The 16,133-nt window shown below is 44.8% G+C and overlaps 2 protein-coding genes across 3 annotated transcripts; both read right to left on the reverse strand.

Moving 5' to 3' along the window:
- Positions 1 to 4,526: 4,526 nt before the first annotated feature.
- Positions 4,527 to 10,244, reverse strand: hyal1 (hyaluronidase 1). 2 transcript variants are annotated; one of them, XM_060069032.1, is made up of 5 exons: positions 10,133 to 10,244; positions 8,325 to 8,499; positions 5,807 to 6,714; positions 5,565 to 5,654; positions 4,527 to 5,242 (listed from the first exon to the last, which is right to left on the reverse strand). In XM_060069032.1, exons 1-5 carry the CDS (start codon positions 10,163 to 10,165, stop codon positions 4,922 to 4,924), a joined length of 1,527 nt encoding a protein of 508 aa, XP_059925015.1. In that variant the 5' UTR covers positions 10,166 to 10,244; the 3' UTR covers positions 4,527 to 4,921. The 2 variants fall into 2 exon arrangements, with proteins under 2 accessions (XP_059925015.1, XP_059925016.1); XM_060069033.1 differs by lacking the exons at positions 8,325 to 8,499; positions 10,133 to 10,244 and adding an exon at positions 7,218 to 7,439.
- A 519-nt stretch (positions 10,245 to 10,763) lies between these two features.
- On the reverse strand, positions 10,764 to 15,158 carry hyal2a (hyaluronidase 2a). Its single transcript, XM_060069031.1, has 4 exons — positions 14,871 to 15,158; positions 13,506 to 14,478; positions 12,920 to 13,009; positions 10,764 to 11,900 (listed from the first exon to the last, which is right to left on the reverse strand). The coding sequence occupies exons 2-4, from the start codon at positions 14,430 to 14,432 to the stop codon at positions 11,520 to 11,522; spliced, it is 1,398 nt and encodes a 465-aa protein (XP_059925014.1). The 5' UTR covers positions 14,433 to 14,478; positions 14,871 to 15,158; the 3' UTR covers positions 10,764 to 11,519.
- Positions 15,159 to 16,133: the final 975 nt, after the last annotated feature.

Raw genomic sequence — 16,133 nt, forward strand, 5'->3', positions numbered from 1 at the left:
TTTTGATGATTCTGTTTTAATTCTATTTTATTTGCTGGTTTTGGTAACTTGAAAAACCTGAACAGGTAAGAAAATAATTGTTGGATCGGGCAGTAAAATAGCAGGCACAATTCTAAATGACCTCCCCTAATACCACAAAGTTAGAGCCAGCAAAAAGCCCAGATGAACCCCAGTCACCCCTTGTTCAGCGAGTCCCGTTTGCTTCCAAATGGTCGCAGATACAATCTGCCATGACGCAGGACGAACAGAATCAACAATTAATTTGTCTCTGCTGCTATTGGCTTTTTGAAATACATCATGTAGTTCAACATTTTTGGTTTAAATTGTTAAATTGTTGTTCAATTGTATTTGTTTTGATTGGTGTGTGTGTTGATTGCTGATGATTATTGTATTACTGCTGGCTGTGCAACCAATTGCCCCTTGGGGATAATCAGGATTACCTTACCTTACCTACCAACTGTGACTGTGCCTGCCAATCAGTGACCTCACCTCGTTTAAACGGCTGACCAGTGTGTGGTGAAGCTCTCCTGCTTTGTACCCTGGCAGAGTATTTCCTCTCTGCTAACAAAAGCATTTCTCTTCCGAGATCCACTTCATTACCCACACTAATACAGTGCAAAACGTTTATTCAAATGAGCTTAGATCTGATGCACAGAATAAATGGGAGTGAGGCTGAAAACGTACACTTTTTTTTCCTCTCTCGCAACTCGCAAGATATGTTTACATTTGAATTAATTAGAGGGAGGATGGGGGCGGGAGGATGGGGGCGGGAGGATGGGGGCGGGAGGATGGCAAATCCCTCCTATTTGCTTTAGCCACGGGTTCCATTCTTTGTATTCATTACACCACTGCTGTCATCAATATGTGTCCATGGAAACAAAGAATAATTACATTTTATCAGGATCCACATGACAATGAGAAGAACCTTTGTGGGAAATTGATTGGCTGTTTCTTAGAAGAGATGGCGCATTGTGAGCATTTGATTGGCCAATACTGAAGGAAATTGATTGGGCCGTGTAATTTTCCACCTGAGTGCCAGGCACGTGCACGTGCACGCGCGTACACGTACACGTACACACACACACACACACACACACACACACACACACACACACACACACACACACACACACACACACACACACATACACACACACACAAAGTGTTATTGTGTGACTTGGTGGAGGCTAAAGTGTGTGTGGAGTGTGGATGTACTCCACGTGTGAGCCTCTGCACTGGCCATAGCTGCAGCTCAATTGTTTTCTATTTTCTAACGAGGTCCGGTAGGTGAGGGGGGGGGGGGGGGGGGAGAGTCAGTGTGTGTGCAAATGGGTGTGTCTGGGGTTGTGTGTGTGTGTGTGTGTGTGTGTGTGTGTGTGTGTGTGTGTGTGTGTGTGTGTGTGTGTGTGTGTGTGTGTGTGTGTGGGCGAGCATAGCTGTCCATCCCAAGATAAGTCACATGTGACAGTCTGTCAGGTCACCTCTCATCAGGATGTATACAGCAGAGGAAGCAAATCCTCAACAGCGATGCATGTGCAACACACCAACCTTCAAACACAATTACACAACCACTGCATAGCCAACCAACCAACCCCCTTCTCCCCCCCCCAATCGCACACACACACACACACTCAAGATCTATATTTGTCAATACCCAACATCTCCTCGAAAATTGTCAATTTGGATTTGGAATTTGTGCGGCAAAAAATGGAATAGGACCCCATCGCCTGCACCCAGCCACTGGGATGCACTACTTCTAAGAAGAGCCAGGGTATGCCTGCTACTCGCCGGGATTGTGCCAGTTGCAATGCAGCCTCTTCTAATGGAGATACAGCCTCTTGCAGAAGAGATAGACAGTGGACAAAAAGTCTGTTTAAGCGCACATCCAGCCTCTTTCAGTGTAGAAAAAGCCTCTTGTAGTGGAGAAACAGCTTCTTGTTGTGGAGATACAGTCTCTTTAGTGGACATGAAACATGTTTTACTCGCAAAACTGCCTCATTGAAATGGAATACAGCCTCCGTTAATGGAGATACAGTCTCTTTTAGTGGACATATAGCCTCTTTCAGTGGAGATGCAGCCTCTTTTGGTTGAGATAAGGTCTCCTTCTTGGATATAAAACCTCTTTTACTGTAGAAACAGCCTATTTTATACGCAATACAGCCTCTGTTAATGGAGATACAGCCTCTTTTAGTTGAGAAATAGCCTCTTTTATTGGAGAAATAGCCTCTTTCAGTGGAGGTATAGCCTATTTTAGTGGAGCTATAGCCTCTTTTAGTGGAGATAGCACCCATTCTTGTGGAGATCCACTTTTAGTGCAGAGCGCAATCAGAAGCTCATCTCCTGACCTTTGTCACCAGTCGGGTAGAAGTGACCTAACCACCACAAGGCCTTTTTGTCCCTTCTCCTTTCTGTCGCTGCCTCGTAGTGCTGATTTCATTCCACTCATCACCGTTCACGGAGAGACGCCATCAGAAAGGGGGGGTCAGTCAGAAACCACTTTGCACGACACGTCTTCACAGCCACTGCTCCCAGATGATAGAAAACCCCTCCATAAAACCAGGACGCATAGCAACAGATGTGAGACAGTAAGGCCCTGGGGCTATGTGCATCAATGTAGGAAGGAGTGTCAATAAAGGACAATAAAAGGACATGGGGCACGACTGCACCCACATCTGGTAATACGATTACATCTACACATGCAGCGCTGAAGCAAGAAGTCAGCAGGTCTGTGTGAAGGCTGAGCCGGCCCTTGACTCCTTTGAAGGACGCAGACAAATGAGGATTTAAAGCCAGCAGCGGGGGACTAGGTGGAGCTTTCCCCCCCCCCCCCCCACAGGGCAACACAGCGACATATCACTGCTGAAACGACGGAGGAAACAAGAGACTTTTAGAGTTCACAGGGCGCAGTGGAAGTACGAGAAGGTTTTTTACAACAGCTTTTTCCACCGCAGCTAAACAAAGACAGCAGGGTGGTCAGGGTTTAACATGTGGAGGACACGTTCAGAACTTAGAAATAACTATAATGAGCTCGATTTTGATTGCTGACTGAAGAGGTCACGTATGATTGGTTTAGTTGATCATGTGAATTGGCAATAGTTCAGTTTTAGGTGGAATGCCATTATCTCACAGCCAGAAGCACTGCCATGTAGAGGGGAAAAAACCCACACAGCTTAGCTAATAACCTTCCGGTTCACCGGAAAACCTGAGGCCTCATTTTCTGGATTTCTTTCCATTACATTCGATCCCACTCTATTTCATGCCTTTTAAAAGGAACATAACATAAACGAACCACCCCCCCCTCTTGCTGTGGACAGGGGGAATCTATGATTTTACGCTCCCGAAGTAAAGAAAACAGCCCAATGATAACAGCAAAGAGCCATGGCAAACGTCAGTCAGCACGAAAGGCAGCCATTACTCTGAAACACAGTTCCAAATCATTAAACACAAAACTACTTCTCCCCGTACCGTCTTCCCTTGCTGTCATTACAAAGCAATTACACATACTAGACACATATTGTGTCTGGAACATACTGAACAGGACAGTTTGTCTAGTTCGGAGAGCAACTCGGTCTGCAAGAAAGAAAAGGGTAAAGACCTTAAGTATCTTAGTGCGTTCTTTCAAAAACCTCTGATCTGTTTCTCGTTGCCTGACAATCAACAAACGGTGATGAAATGAGAAGACAGAAGGCCTTCTGGGACCCTGCTATTCCAGTCCAATTCTCCTCGGGGGTGAAGGAAAAGGCCATTCTATCAACCATCCACCATTTTGGTGTGGCAGTAGATCTTTCGATAGCAGCCATGTGACACGTCTCTTAAATCACTCAAGGTCATCTTTCTCATATTCTTTCATTTATTTTTTTTGTGGCTAGTAAAGCACATACATTGTCCAGCATAAAAGGTTCCAGTGATTCCTCATGAAATGTATTTGAATAAGTCTACAGCATATTTTTTGATGTATACATTTCTCAGTATGATCCGTCTGCTAGCCTGGCCATCAAGCTGGAACCAGTTGGCCAAGTGTATTCCTTAGCTTCCAAGAACTCAAAAGGTAAGGTCATAACTTCAACTTCACACAAAGACAACTCATCGAAGACACAATGCTGATGGAAGGGGAAATGGTCTTTTCACACTGTTGTGATACACACACACTGATCCAGTCAAACAACCCACAGCCTTTTAACCCCTACACACCCATTTACTCTTTCATACTTACACAAACAAAGTAGAAACCAACTAAAGACATTACCTGAAGTGATATCAAAATGTTTAGACAAAACAAAACAGTCATATGACAACAGGTTGTAACACTACCACCTACTGGTCACAAGCATTCGTGCTGGGTATAATAATGATAGTAATAACGGGCTCTTGGATTTGCGGATAAAGATTTATCTAGGTCAAATAGGCTGGTATATGCTCATTTACCACAACACAGACCAAGCAATCGTCATGCATGTTATCTGGAGATACATCAAATGTAATATTTTCCTTAGATAAGACATCTAATGAAACAAAAAAAGTTGTCGTTCAAGTCAAGGCAATTTTATTTGTATAGCCCTTAATCACATGTACAGTCTCAAAGGGCTTAACAGGCCAAATATTTATGACAATTGAATGTGGTTGTGTGTAATAAAAATAAAAAAAGAGTTCCATGTGGAAGAAACAAACAAGTTGTAGTTTACTGTTGAAAGTAATGCTTTGTGTAACAACATTCATAGGGGGCAAGTATCTCACATTTAGTGCCTTAGTGAATAACGGCCGTCTGGTCAGCCAGGACTACATGTGACAAACCTAGGCTAGGCAAAACTATACCGCTGCTCTGCCATGACGTACAATCAAAAACAAACACCCACAATTAGCAGGATTGTGCAAAAGAACCTGGGTCCAACTCTTTCCCCCTTGGAGCCGATATTGCAGTGCTTTAAAGTGGTTTGGCGCAGCTCTCCCCAGCCCAGCCAGAGTAGCACACACATTTAAACAGGGACCCCATGTTCAGCGCCTGCCTGGACTCTGGCTGTTCCAGCACTCTGTAAGTCCTCCCTCCTCCGGGCTTGTCATCAGACACCACCTTCCAGAATGCGGGGTCGAGGTGGAGGTATGCCCGGGAGGAGGGCTCCCTCCTCTGGCATCGGCCCCTGGATGAACACATGGCCTGGCTACACAGAGTGGCCGCAGACGTGACGTTCACCAGGTAGTGGCCCAAGGTCTTGTCGATGTAGGCCTTAATCGTTTCACAATTAGCCTAAGAAAAGGAATACCAAACAGAAAGGGAAATCAACAGTGGATCGATCAAAAATGATTGATCAATCAAGAAGAGTGCAGCCATTACATTTCACACAACGCAAAAGTGGACCACACACACACACACACACACACACACACACACACACACACACACACACACACACACACACACACACACACACACACACACACACACACACACACACACACACACACACACACACACACACACACACACACGAAAAAGCCCAACCAATTCCAACACACATATAGAATGTTTTACGAATGGGGAATAATAAAGGAAGGGTTAGCGGTCCTACCTTGGATTTTGCAAACAGGTTGTCTCCCCAGAGCACGACTCCTGCGGCTCCCACGGCGGCGCTCTCTCCGATGGTGTACACCAGATGTTCCTGCAATCCAACACACACACACACACACACACACACCATCAGGGGCCCGCCATGCTTCCATCAACACCGCGATTACCGCCCTGCATCCACATGACCCACATAGCAGAAACCCAACACCAGCCGGCCCCCCTGCCCACCACACACAGCCTTGCCTGAGGGAGGAAATCCAGGGAGTAGGTGTAGACGATGCGGGCGTACGGGACCACAGGGGCCATGGCGGGCCCCCGCTGCGCCCCCACCCTCATGGCCTCCATGATGCGGTGGTGGCTGTACAGCAGAACCTCCTCGTGGAGCTCCCGCAGACGGACGTCCAGGTAGATCTCGGGGTACAGGGCCGTGGAGACGTTCCAGAGCCAGGACAGCCGGTCGTTCCTCTGGAGCTCCACGGGAGGGCAGGCGCCCGTGTAGTTGGCGTCTTCGCGGCTGTAGTAGTTGTAGCAGCCGGGGAAGCCGTAGAAGCCCCAGAGGCCGCCCGGCCGCTCCTGCTCCGCCAGCCTCAGGGTTCCCTCCATAAAGTCACGGGCGCCGGCCTCGAACTCTTTGACGGCCTCGACCTCGACCTGAGCCGGACTCCAGTCGGGGTGTTTGGACCTCACCAGTGCCCTGGACCCCTGCCAGTACACCTCCATGGTGTCCCAGTTCCTCTTCCACGACGGCCTCCAGCTTTCCCAGTCCACCACGGCCAGGCCCACAAAGTCCCGGTCGGGGATGTCGGCGTGGACGTCCCGGGCCGCCGCCCTGAGGTGGTCGGCCAGGCTGGCGTTCTGCGGCACGCCGCCGTTGATCGCCACCCCCTGGTTGTATTTGGGATAGCGCCCTAGTTTATCTGCGTAGAATATGGTTATGTTGTCTCCCATGAAGCTTTGGTTCCGGTTTCGGACAATGTTGAACACCCCCAGGTCCAGCTCCACGCCGAAGCGAGATTTGCAGTTGGCCGTGGGGGCATTCCAGACGGCCGCAAACGGGACCTGGGAAAGGGGAGTCGCCGCATACTGCTGTCCTGATGAGAGACGGATCACCAGCGCATGCAGGACCAGTAGAGGAAGAGAGGAGCACATACCTGGAACATAAAGGATCAACATTACAGATTCTGATGCCAACTGGAAAATACAACGTTCAGAGGCTAGTTTGGGATCGTTTTTATGCATGTGAAATTGCAACAAATTAAAAAAAAAAAAGAGTGCTTTGAATATTTGATCATTATGTTGTTTTACATACATTTATACTAGCAGCTAAGACCCCTTTGAGAGTATTAAATGTCCAACAACAATGTAAAATACATTGCAGGTTTGTCTTTACAAATCCGCTTTGTTTGAGAGGCCAAGACTGGCTGGAAACAATTACAAGAAAACAGGGGGAACTGTGTTTTTTCTGGACAAAAAGTCCCGTAACATTTTATTCCTCAACCGTAAACTTAATAGTGATTTAACCAGAAAAACGCATTACCCGTTTACATGTATTTGTTTACAGGCCGCTCTTGGCCTCTCAAAGATAGCGGTCAATGCAACATTTGTTTATATGATTATGGTCATATAACAGTGATCATGCGCATTAAAAACTCACTCGCTTCTTGTTCCTCATTCAAGATGGAGCGGATATTCACGTTTTCAATTCAATGTGAATATATTATGTTATGAATTAAATTAAATTAAGGTCTTGATCTTGTGATGAGGCTGTAGATGCAATTTTTATTAAAATAACCTATTCAGTCCACTTTCAGTCTACTTATTTGGAAACAAATAAGGGTGACAACTATCTTCACAAATAAGGAACATATTCAACCTTGTCTTCATACCAGCCAAATGAGGAACATCCGGACTGGGACTTGGCTGTGAAAGGGGAAGCATCGATTCCCTTGAGCATTGCATATTGGCAGTAATGAACCCTCGTAGAAGCTGAACAACCAAGCTAGTCGGAGCCAGAAGGGACGGCCACACCCCAACGCAAAGCCAAAGTGCATGACACTTGTGTGAGGCAGATAGCGTGAACAAATATAGTTCGTTTTATGACAGACTGCTCTAGGTAGGAATATTGTTCACATTTAATTTGTCAGGATTATGAGCCTAAACCCAAACGTATGCTCAATGTTGAAGTGGCAGTTCGGGGGGGGGGGGGGGGGGGGGGGGGAGAGACAGGCTGTGGACAGTTACTTTACACCTTATTGTTCGGTTAGTTCTCGTTGGCTAAAAGTAATTCTGTAATAATTGTGGGTAATGTGGGGAACACTGCCCCCCCGGGCTCCCCGTTAGTACCGCCAATGACGTTTTGAAAACATTGTCTCCTATTGACTCAGACTCATTTATTCAGATTAAATTATCTCCTAACCCTCAACCATTTCCCATTTAATATAGCCTAAACATCCGCAATATATCTGCGTGACGTGCCGTCTACAGAAACCGAGAAGACGCAGAAAAGTGGAATACCACGTAGAAGTGAATAACAGTAGCTTCTGTGCGTTGTGACATTAGCGCTTTATTATCAATAATCCCACCCTAACAACGTCAACGTGTTCTAGTTTGCATTAACTTTATGCCGTTTTATTAACTTTGTAAAGTCAACCAAATCGGAATTCTTGCGTGTCAATTTACGAAAAACAAATATATTCTCTTCATTCAGTGAATACAAATGACATTATAATCACAGAAATATGCAAAAAGATTTAGTACGTACCTATACCGCTAACAAATGTCAGCAGATTATTTTGGTTTGCAGCATGTTTTGATTTGGTCATAAGTCTTGTGATCAATGAAAATAGTTTTCTTCTTCTTCTTCCTCTGTTGTTGTTGGTGGAGGGTGATCCGTTGAGACGTGCATATACCACCACCTGCTGCACTGGGGTGGGCATCTCAGATAAACGTGAATAAACCCATGACGGATTATGTCAAGGTTTTAAAATGATTATTATTATTATTACCTGGTCATGTTATAACACAGCTGGAAATCGAGGATTTCTGATAAGGACTAGCTAACCTTTTTGACAGACAAAACAGCAGAAACTATGTTAAGTGTGCTCATTAGTGTACAGCATCCATTCTCTCATTGCTTGTGTAAAAAAAAAAAAGATAGAATATTAGATTTGAGGACGAAACGATAGGGTGGGCTAAGGCAAGTTTTGGGTGGGCTTGAGCCCACCCAAAAAAGGTCTAGCTTCGCCGCTTGTCACAACATAAAGGAAGATTAGGAAGGAGAAAGAGTGCGCAGGGATGAAAGAAAGTTTTTCAAAGTAATTGAAAGACAGTAGTTTTTATGTCAGAGTATCAAGAGGAGGCTTTTAAATGTTCAGGTTAGCTAAATCTACTACAAGTAAAACAACAGGTTACTGTTGTCTTGCAACTGTGTACTGATCAGAATGGAGCCTACAATATAACAGATCATGACAAGAAAAATAAAGGAACTTGTTTGTGGTTATTTTATTTTGCTTCAATCTCTATGCAAGTCTTTATTTTACGTAAATAGACCCAGTAAAAACGGAGTTATAAATTTGATACAAAATAATCGATTCAGATATGTTAATAATCAAAAAATAAAGATTATTATCTTATCTGAATCGAGACTAAATCGTTACACAGTATCCCGATGCATCGAAGAATCGATTATTTTCCCACCCCTATTGATTACTGTACTCCAAAAGTTCTAACAGAGTCTATTGTTTTGCATGTAAGCTTTTTGGTGAAACTAGAGTTGCTGACATGCGCCTTGTGGTGGGGTATATAACTGGCAGTGTCTTTCAAAAATAATGAAGCACCATAGTGGTTATCACATAAATGCTTATCTGATGTGGAAAGAATTGGCATCCCGCTTATGCCTATAGGTAAAACTATTGATAGTGAATTGCAGAGAGCCTGTTGACTCGAGTGATTGACTGCATACACTTCCTTGCAGAAAGAAACCTGCCACTGAGGGGGGGAAATGCACAGTAAGGAAATCCTAGAAATTGACATTTTTCTGGGTATCCTTGATCTCATAGCACGGTATGATGTTACACTGGCAGAGCATCTTAGAAAGGCTGCCTCAAAAAAAACATCGGATATCTGTCCTGGTGCACTCAAAATGATTTTTTGGATTCAATAATGTGATTTACGTACAATTTGTGCCCAGAAAAAAGAGAGGGGGGGGGCGCCTACTATGTGTCTGCATACCCCCCAGAAAGTAGGCCTAGGCAGTTGCGCCCCTGACTGCATCCCTCTCCACTCCCTCTAACTGATTTATGTAAGTTAGCCTAAAGTCATGTAATAATGTCTCCCCTGGTTACTTGTGTCCTGTTGTTTCTTCCAGTTGTCCATTCCCTTTGCTGTCAAATGCTTTTCACTTCCCCGCGTCCGCATGCTATTTCAGTATCTATCTCATCTCTCTTCCCAGCACTCCAAGCCACTGCATTAGCCCTCTCGCTACCGTGATTATGGCCATCAACTCGGCACTTGCTGAACAGCTCTGTATTTCATCATGGAATTCTGATAGGCATACAGCCCAGCTCCTACCTGGCCGCTAATTGGGTCCTTTGTTCCATCCATGCGTTTATTGTAGAGTCTGCCGAGGCTATTGCAATTTAAAGATACTTCCTCGCTACAGTGTATTTATATCGAAGCCTTTTGATTGGATAATTACCTTTGGTTGGGGGTGTCCTAACTGCAGCCTAGTTTATTTGATGTATGCACGTCATGCAAGTCACAACCAATCAACATCGAAAATGTAAATGCATGTTCAAATCCCCCTCAACTCTTTTGGTAGTTGAAAATAGCTCTGGCTTAACCAAACCCTGTAATTACCCCGAGCAAGAGTATGGGATTGATGCATGCAAAACTCCCTGTTGAGCGCTCAAACTTTAGACTACTCGTCTGCTCGCTGCCACATTTCGTATTGTAAACCATTATTTTGAGTCGTTACACGTTGTTCTTTGAGGGACACTATAGAGGGCTGCAGCATTATCTACACTTCCCTAATCGCTAAAATATGTTTTCGTCAAAATGGCATATACCAGTTTGCCATAAAAAAAATACATAAATAAATTAAAGGTCTAGTTTGCCTCGAAGAACACAACATAGAATCTCATTGCCCAATATTATTTTGTTGTAGAAGAGTCCAGTAATAAATCTAATACAAAACAGGTGGTAAAAACGAAATATTTATTTTCCTTATCAAAACATGTATTAAAAGAAAATACTTGGGAGGGAGAAGCCCTAATGCAATTGTAATGATCATCTCAGGGTATTCTACATTTGATCTTCGCTGGTAAAGGAAAGTAAAACATGAACGGCCTCTGGCTCTGCATTTACAATAAAAGTGCTGTTGAACTAGAAGTCAGACATTTGTGAATTTTTTTGTGTAGTAGTCATGTTCTGTAAAATATTAAGGACAATTAATGAGATACTGAAAATACATTCAAATAAATATTAATGCATAGGCTTCCATACACAGTTTTGATGCCAGTGAAAAGTCTTTGGATAAGGCCCACTAGAGCCATCTTGTGCCGATACCAGAGCTAAGTGCAACACTCTTACATCTACCTATTGATCAGATGCACAATACAAATATATGTTCATATCAGAATCACATTAGCCTATCAGTTACTCCAATCACATTACATTTCCCCTGGGAAAAATCAAGGGAACGGGAGCCCATGATTATAATCCACTTATGATGCAAGTGGCAAGGGAGAGCAAAATGTAAACACAAATCCTTTCCAGCAAGCTCTCGATCTCATGAAGTATATTTAAAAAGTACAGACAGCTTCGACTCTCATGTCGACAATTTCCCTCCCATGTCCCTCCCTGCATCCCCATCCCCCACTTCAATGTAGAGCAAACACAAGCCCTTCATCGTGTACGTCTACAATTTGGCATACGCTAAAAATACTGCAATGCACGGTTAGCCGAGAAGGAGAGTGGCGAGAAGCAGGGGGGTCACCAGCACCACCGCCGACGCCACGGTTGCCCGGGCCGCCCCCTTCTGTTGATTACACCCATCACCGTGGTAACCTTTGTAACAGCGGCACTGGAAATTCTCCTGGAACGCGCTCCTCTCTGCGTCGCCGAGCTCACCGGTGACGGCCAGCTTCCTGCCCTGAGCGGCGATGGAGTGAGAGAGCGGGTCGAGGTGCAGGTAGACGTCGGCGTCCGGCACTCGGCGCTGGCAACGGCCCCGAGAGGCACACAGGGCCTGGCTGCATAACTCTGCTGCCGTGGAGACGTTGAGCAAATATTCCCCCAACTGACCGCGCAAATAATCATTCAGGCTGGAGCAGCTGACCTGGTCAAGGAGGTGGGGGTGGGGGGGATACAGAACATGTGATTTAGGGCTGAACAAAGAGAGACGAACTGGAAAGACCTCCTCAGTGCTAAATGGGATGCTATGAATGGATTTTAGGCAATGTGGTAAACTGCAGCAGTCTTGGGTCCAAGCAAGGCAATTGGAGAAATTAAATATATTGTTGGGGAATGTGATTAAAAATAAAGTATCTAAATATAGATAAAATGTAACTTCCTCATTCTATTTTAACATGAAGAAATACTTTGTTAAAATAGAATCCTCTTTTATGTTAACAGTTGCACTTTGCTTCCTCTTTCACAAGTGTCAGTCCGGATGTTCTTAGTCTGGCTGGTATGAGGACCAGCTTGTGGAGGTTCCTTATTTGTGTACATAGTTGTCACCCTTAATTGTTTCCAAATGAGTAAAGTGATAGTGGACTGAATAGGTTACTTGAATAACAATTGCATCATCACAAGATCTAGACTTTCATTTCATTTGTATTAACAAAAGTATTCTATGAAATCCTCATGATCAAATCCCTTTGTGGTCAGGTCATTTAAAACCAGAACCGCAAATGGCCACCCAAAGTTAATGTAACATTCATAATCAGCCATATTATGGCCCAATCCCATTTCTACCCCTTACCCCTTCCCCTTACCCCTCCCCCTTGTTTTGAAGTGGTAAGGGGAAGGGGTAAGGGGAGGGGGGAAGGGGAAGGGGGAAGAGGTAGAAATGGGATTGGGCCCATTTCTAACCCTTCCCCCTCCCCCTTCCCCCTCCCCCTCCCCCTTCCCCTTCCCCTTCCCCTTCCCCCTCCCCCCTTCCCCCTTCCCCTTTCAAAACAAGGGGGCGGGGTAAGGGGAAGGGGTAAGGGGTAGAAATGGAATTGGGCCTATGTATGTTGCTGTATGGAAACTGCCTTTCCATACAGCTATATGTAGACTGATGGCCAGCAATCGGACAAATTGTTCAGAAGCACCACTTGCTGGTGTCAAAAGGCCAAGTGTGATGACGCTTACTTTACTGCTTGCGTACGTTGCCTCTCCCCACAGGATGACACCGGCCGCTCCCAACGCCACACTCTCCCCGATAGTGGACACCAGATCTGTCTGGACATGAGACACGAGGCATGAGGCAGAACCACAATCTTTAAATAACATAACAGGGCAGGACTCATTTGTGCTACCAAGTTCAAAGGAGTTTGCCGGAGGGAGGGTGGATGGGGGTGGAGGGGGTGGTTAGAGTCCCTGTAAGCTTAGGCTTACAAGCTCTTATCTGTACCTAAACGCAACAGGAAGTACTGAAATGAGTGTTGGCGTGATGATATGCAGCTTGACCAACACCCATCCTTCCCCTGCTTTTAGGAAATTCCTGATATTAGAAACTTGTCCCTGTGCCAGGATTTAACAGGAAAAGACTGCGGTTGCATATAAGAATTTCAATAGCTCAGCATCGAACAATGATGAAATCTTGTCATGCAGAGACATTTTCGGCAGGAGTGGGAAACAATACAATTGTAATCAGTTAAAAAACAATACACTAGTAATGAAGACATACATTTGAAAGATACATAAGTTATGCACGACTGGGATGGAGTTTCCTCACCTCCGTCAACAGCTCCAAAGAGTTGGAGTAGGTGGGCCGTGCGTAAACAAAAACAGGCCGCGCCAGGCCATCTCCAGATGACGCCAGACGCATGCCCTCTTTCACGCGGTTCCGGACAAACTGCCTCCCGGAGGCGGAGGACTTGAGCACGGAGCTCATATAGATGGAGGGGAAGAGGGCCGTGCTCTCCGTCCACAGCCAATTCAGCCTGTCGTTGCGAACCTCCTCCACGTCTGGGCAGCGGCCGGTGTAGTTCTCCAAAGTGCGCCTGTAGTCGTGGTTGTAGCAGTCAGGGAACAGGTAAAAGCCCCACAGCTGGTTGGGCCTCAGGGATTTGGCCAGCTTCAGGGTCTCCAGCATGAAACTGTGGGCGGACATCTCAAACTCCTTCAGAGCCGCCCGCCCCACCTCTTCTGTGGGCGAGGCGGGGTTCTTTTGGACCAAAAGCTGGCGGGAGCGACTGCGGTACACATCTTTGTTTTCCCAGTTCCGTATCCAGAGTGGGCGCCACTCTTCCCAGTCAATGACAGCTAGGCCCATTGCTTGTTTCTCGCGAATGTACTTCTGCACACCTTCTGGCATCTTATCCAGGTGCTCTTTGAGACTGGCTACCTGGGGCAGCCCACCATTCACTGCAGTACCATCTTCCTGGTAGTATGGATACAAGCCCAGGCGGTCTTTATAGAAGATGGTTAGGTTCTGTTTGACAAAAGCCTCATTAGGTGAGGCAACAATCTGGAACTGACCCAACTGAAAATGGACGCCGTGGCGTGGGGCACAGTCCTCTGTGGGTGCGTTCCAGGCCAGAAGCACTGGCTTTTGAGGGAAGAGTGGCCATCTCGTGGTCTTGAGGTCCAAAGCCCAGAGGCAGTCTAACAGTAGGATAATCGGTAGCAGTGTTTTTAAATCCGCCTGGGCCCGCAACATGTCTTCAAGTGTGAATGCACAGAGATTGCCCTGACTCTATGATCTCCTGAAGAAATGTACATATGGGAGAGAAAAAAAATTGCTTGGCTATCCGGCGAAATGTCACCAGACTGAAGATAACACTGCACAACGTGACTACATGCTCATGGGTAGAAAAAATCCGAAGAAAAGTTATAGTAGAGGGTTAACACATAGAAATGATAATGCAATGCTTAAAATATTACGACTACAATTTTATCGCAAGAATAGATGAGGGGGGTGGGTGACCTATGGACCAGGACACTCAAACTGGGAAAGTCCACAGTGCCATTGCCTTAATTATCGTACATTAAACCCACTTTAATTGCTCAGAGTGCAGTTCTAACTCAGTTCGTTTAAGAGAGGAATAATGATCTTTAATACATTTCCTACAATCGTTGTATTTGTAAACGTGCTTACCTTTATATGTAGACTTAGGAAGCATTCCAAAAGTAAAAGTTGCTTGAGAGTTATCCAAAGTTTTTTATCTTATTTCAAACTAAAATATATTACCCGAAAACGTATGTTTGGGCCTGAAGGGAAACGTCAAAAGTCTCGAACGGCATTCGTAGTAACATACAATCCGACTTCTGAACTTCGTCACTGTGTGCAATACTGTTACCCCCTGTGATGTTGTCAGAGGAGAGCAATGGTTGAGAGCCATTCGGCTTTTCCTAGTGCCAAACCATTCCAGGATGTTCCATTCAGAATCAAAGGGGGGAGTGGCGTAAAAACCTGAACAAGTTAGCTCTGTAGGCGTTTTTAATTTCCTCAACTGACATCCTTCCTAACCTCAAAGTTCCGTTTAATGTCAAGAAAAAAAAAAAAGAAAGTTTAACTAATTTAAAACATTTGAGGTTTTAGTTGCATGTCCCTGAAACGACATGCATCCCATTTAAACAATAAATGAAACAGTCCGAAAAAATGTGGCATTAACTTGAAATAGATATGTTATAGTTATTCAGACTCATAGGCCATGCCCAGTGCGTCTTTTAAAAGTAGGCTACTGCAAATGGAATTGTCACTGTTAAATACAAAGGCCAATAAAATTGCCACCACTTTGAAATGTTTTCCCTGATTGCAATTAGGAAACCATGTTATTAATAATAAATATTAACTCATTTATTTTTCAACCTACATTGTTTTCTTAAGTTGCTGAAACACTAATAACACCAGTGAGTCCAAAACTATGCCCAGCCAAACATGAAGAATTTCTAAATGCATGAAAAATTGCTCAGTGATTCAAAAATAGGACCTTCTTCTTGGTTTACACTCTGGACAGGGCACCAAGGCATCTGGCGTGCAGATGTCACTGCTAGGGGCAAGTCATGACGGCCTTTGGCAACGGTTCAATAGAGTAACAAAGTACCACATGCTGTTTAAGGAAACCTATCAAGCATCAAGGAGTTACTGAAAGGCAGCATGGGTGTTAGGCACTTATAATAGCCTATATACTATTCATTAATTTAATATATAGATGTTCTACTAAAGGGCATGCACACGTTTAAAAAGTAAGAAGGTGAGTGTTAACTATATTAATAATACATAATGAAAAAGGAGATAAAACTGAATATATTTGTAGAATCAGCACTTGAAATCCGCAATTGCAGGGGGACATCTCCTCTTTCAACATATGTCCACTGAAGGTATGTTCACTGAAGTGTCCTAGCCCGCTCGGACATG

The sequence above is a fragment of the Gadus macrocephalus genome, chromosome 13 (genome assembly GCF_031168955.1).
Source record: "Gadus macrocephalus chromosome 13, ASM3116895v1".
Lineage (NCBI taxonomy): Eukaryota > Metazoa > Chordata > Actinopteri > Gadiformes > Gadidae > Gadus > Gadus macrocephalus.

Bases quoted from the DNA above. Each gene is read 5' to 3' on its own strand.
- hyal1 (XM_060069032.1), bottom strand. From the start codon at position 10,165: ATGGATGGAACAAAGGACCCAATTAGCGGCCAG. The intron at 6,715-8,324 runs GTACGTACTAAA...TTTATGTTCCAG, and splicing joins GACATTTGTTAGCGGTATAG to GTATGTGCTCCTCTCTTCCT. The intron at 5,243-5,564 runs GTAGGACCGCTA...TCCTTTTCTTAG, and splicing joins ACCTGTTTGCAAAATCCAAG to GCTAATTGTGAAACGATTAA.
- hyal2a (XM_060069031.1), bottom strand. From the start codon at position 14,432: ATGTTGCGGGCCCAGGCGGATTTAAAAACACTGCTACCGATTATCCTA. The intron at 13,010-13,505 runs GTGAGGAAACTC...TCTCATGTCCAG, and splicing joins CTTTGGAGCTGTTGACGGAG to ACAGATCTGGTGTCCACTAT. The intron at 11,901-12,919 runs GTAAGCGTCATC...CTCCTTGACCAG, and splicing joins CAACGTACGCAAGCAGTAAA to GTCAGCTGCTCCAGCCTGAA.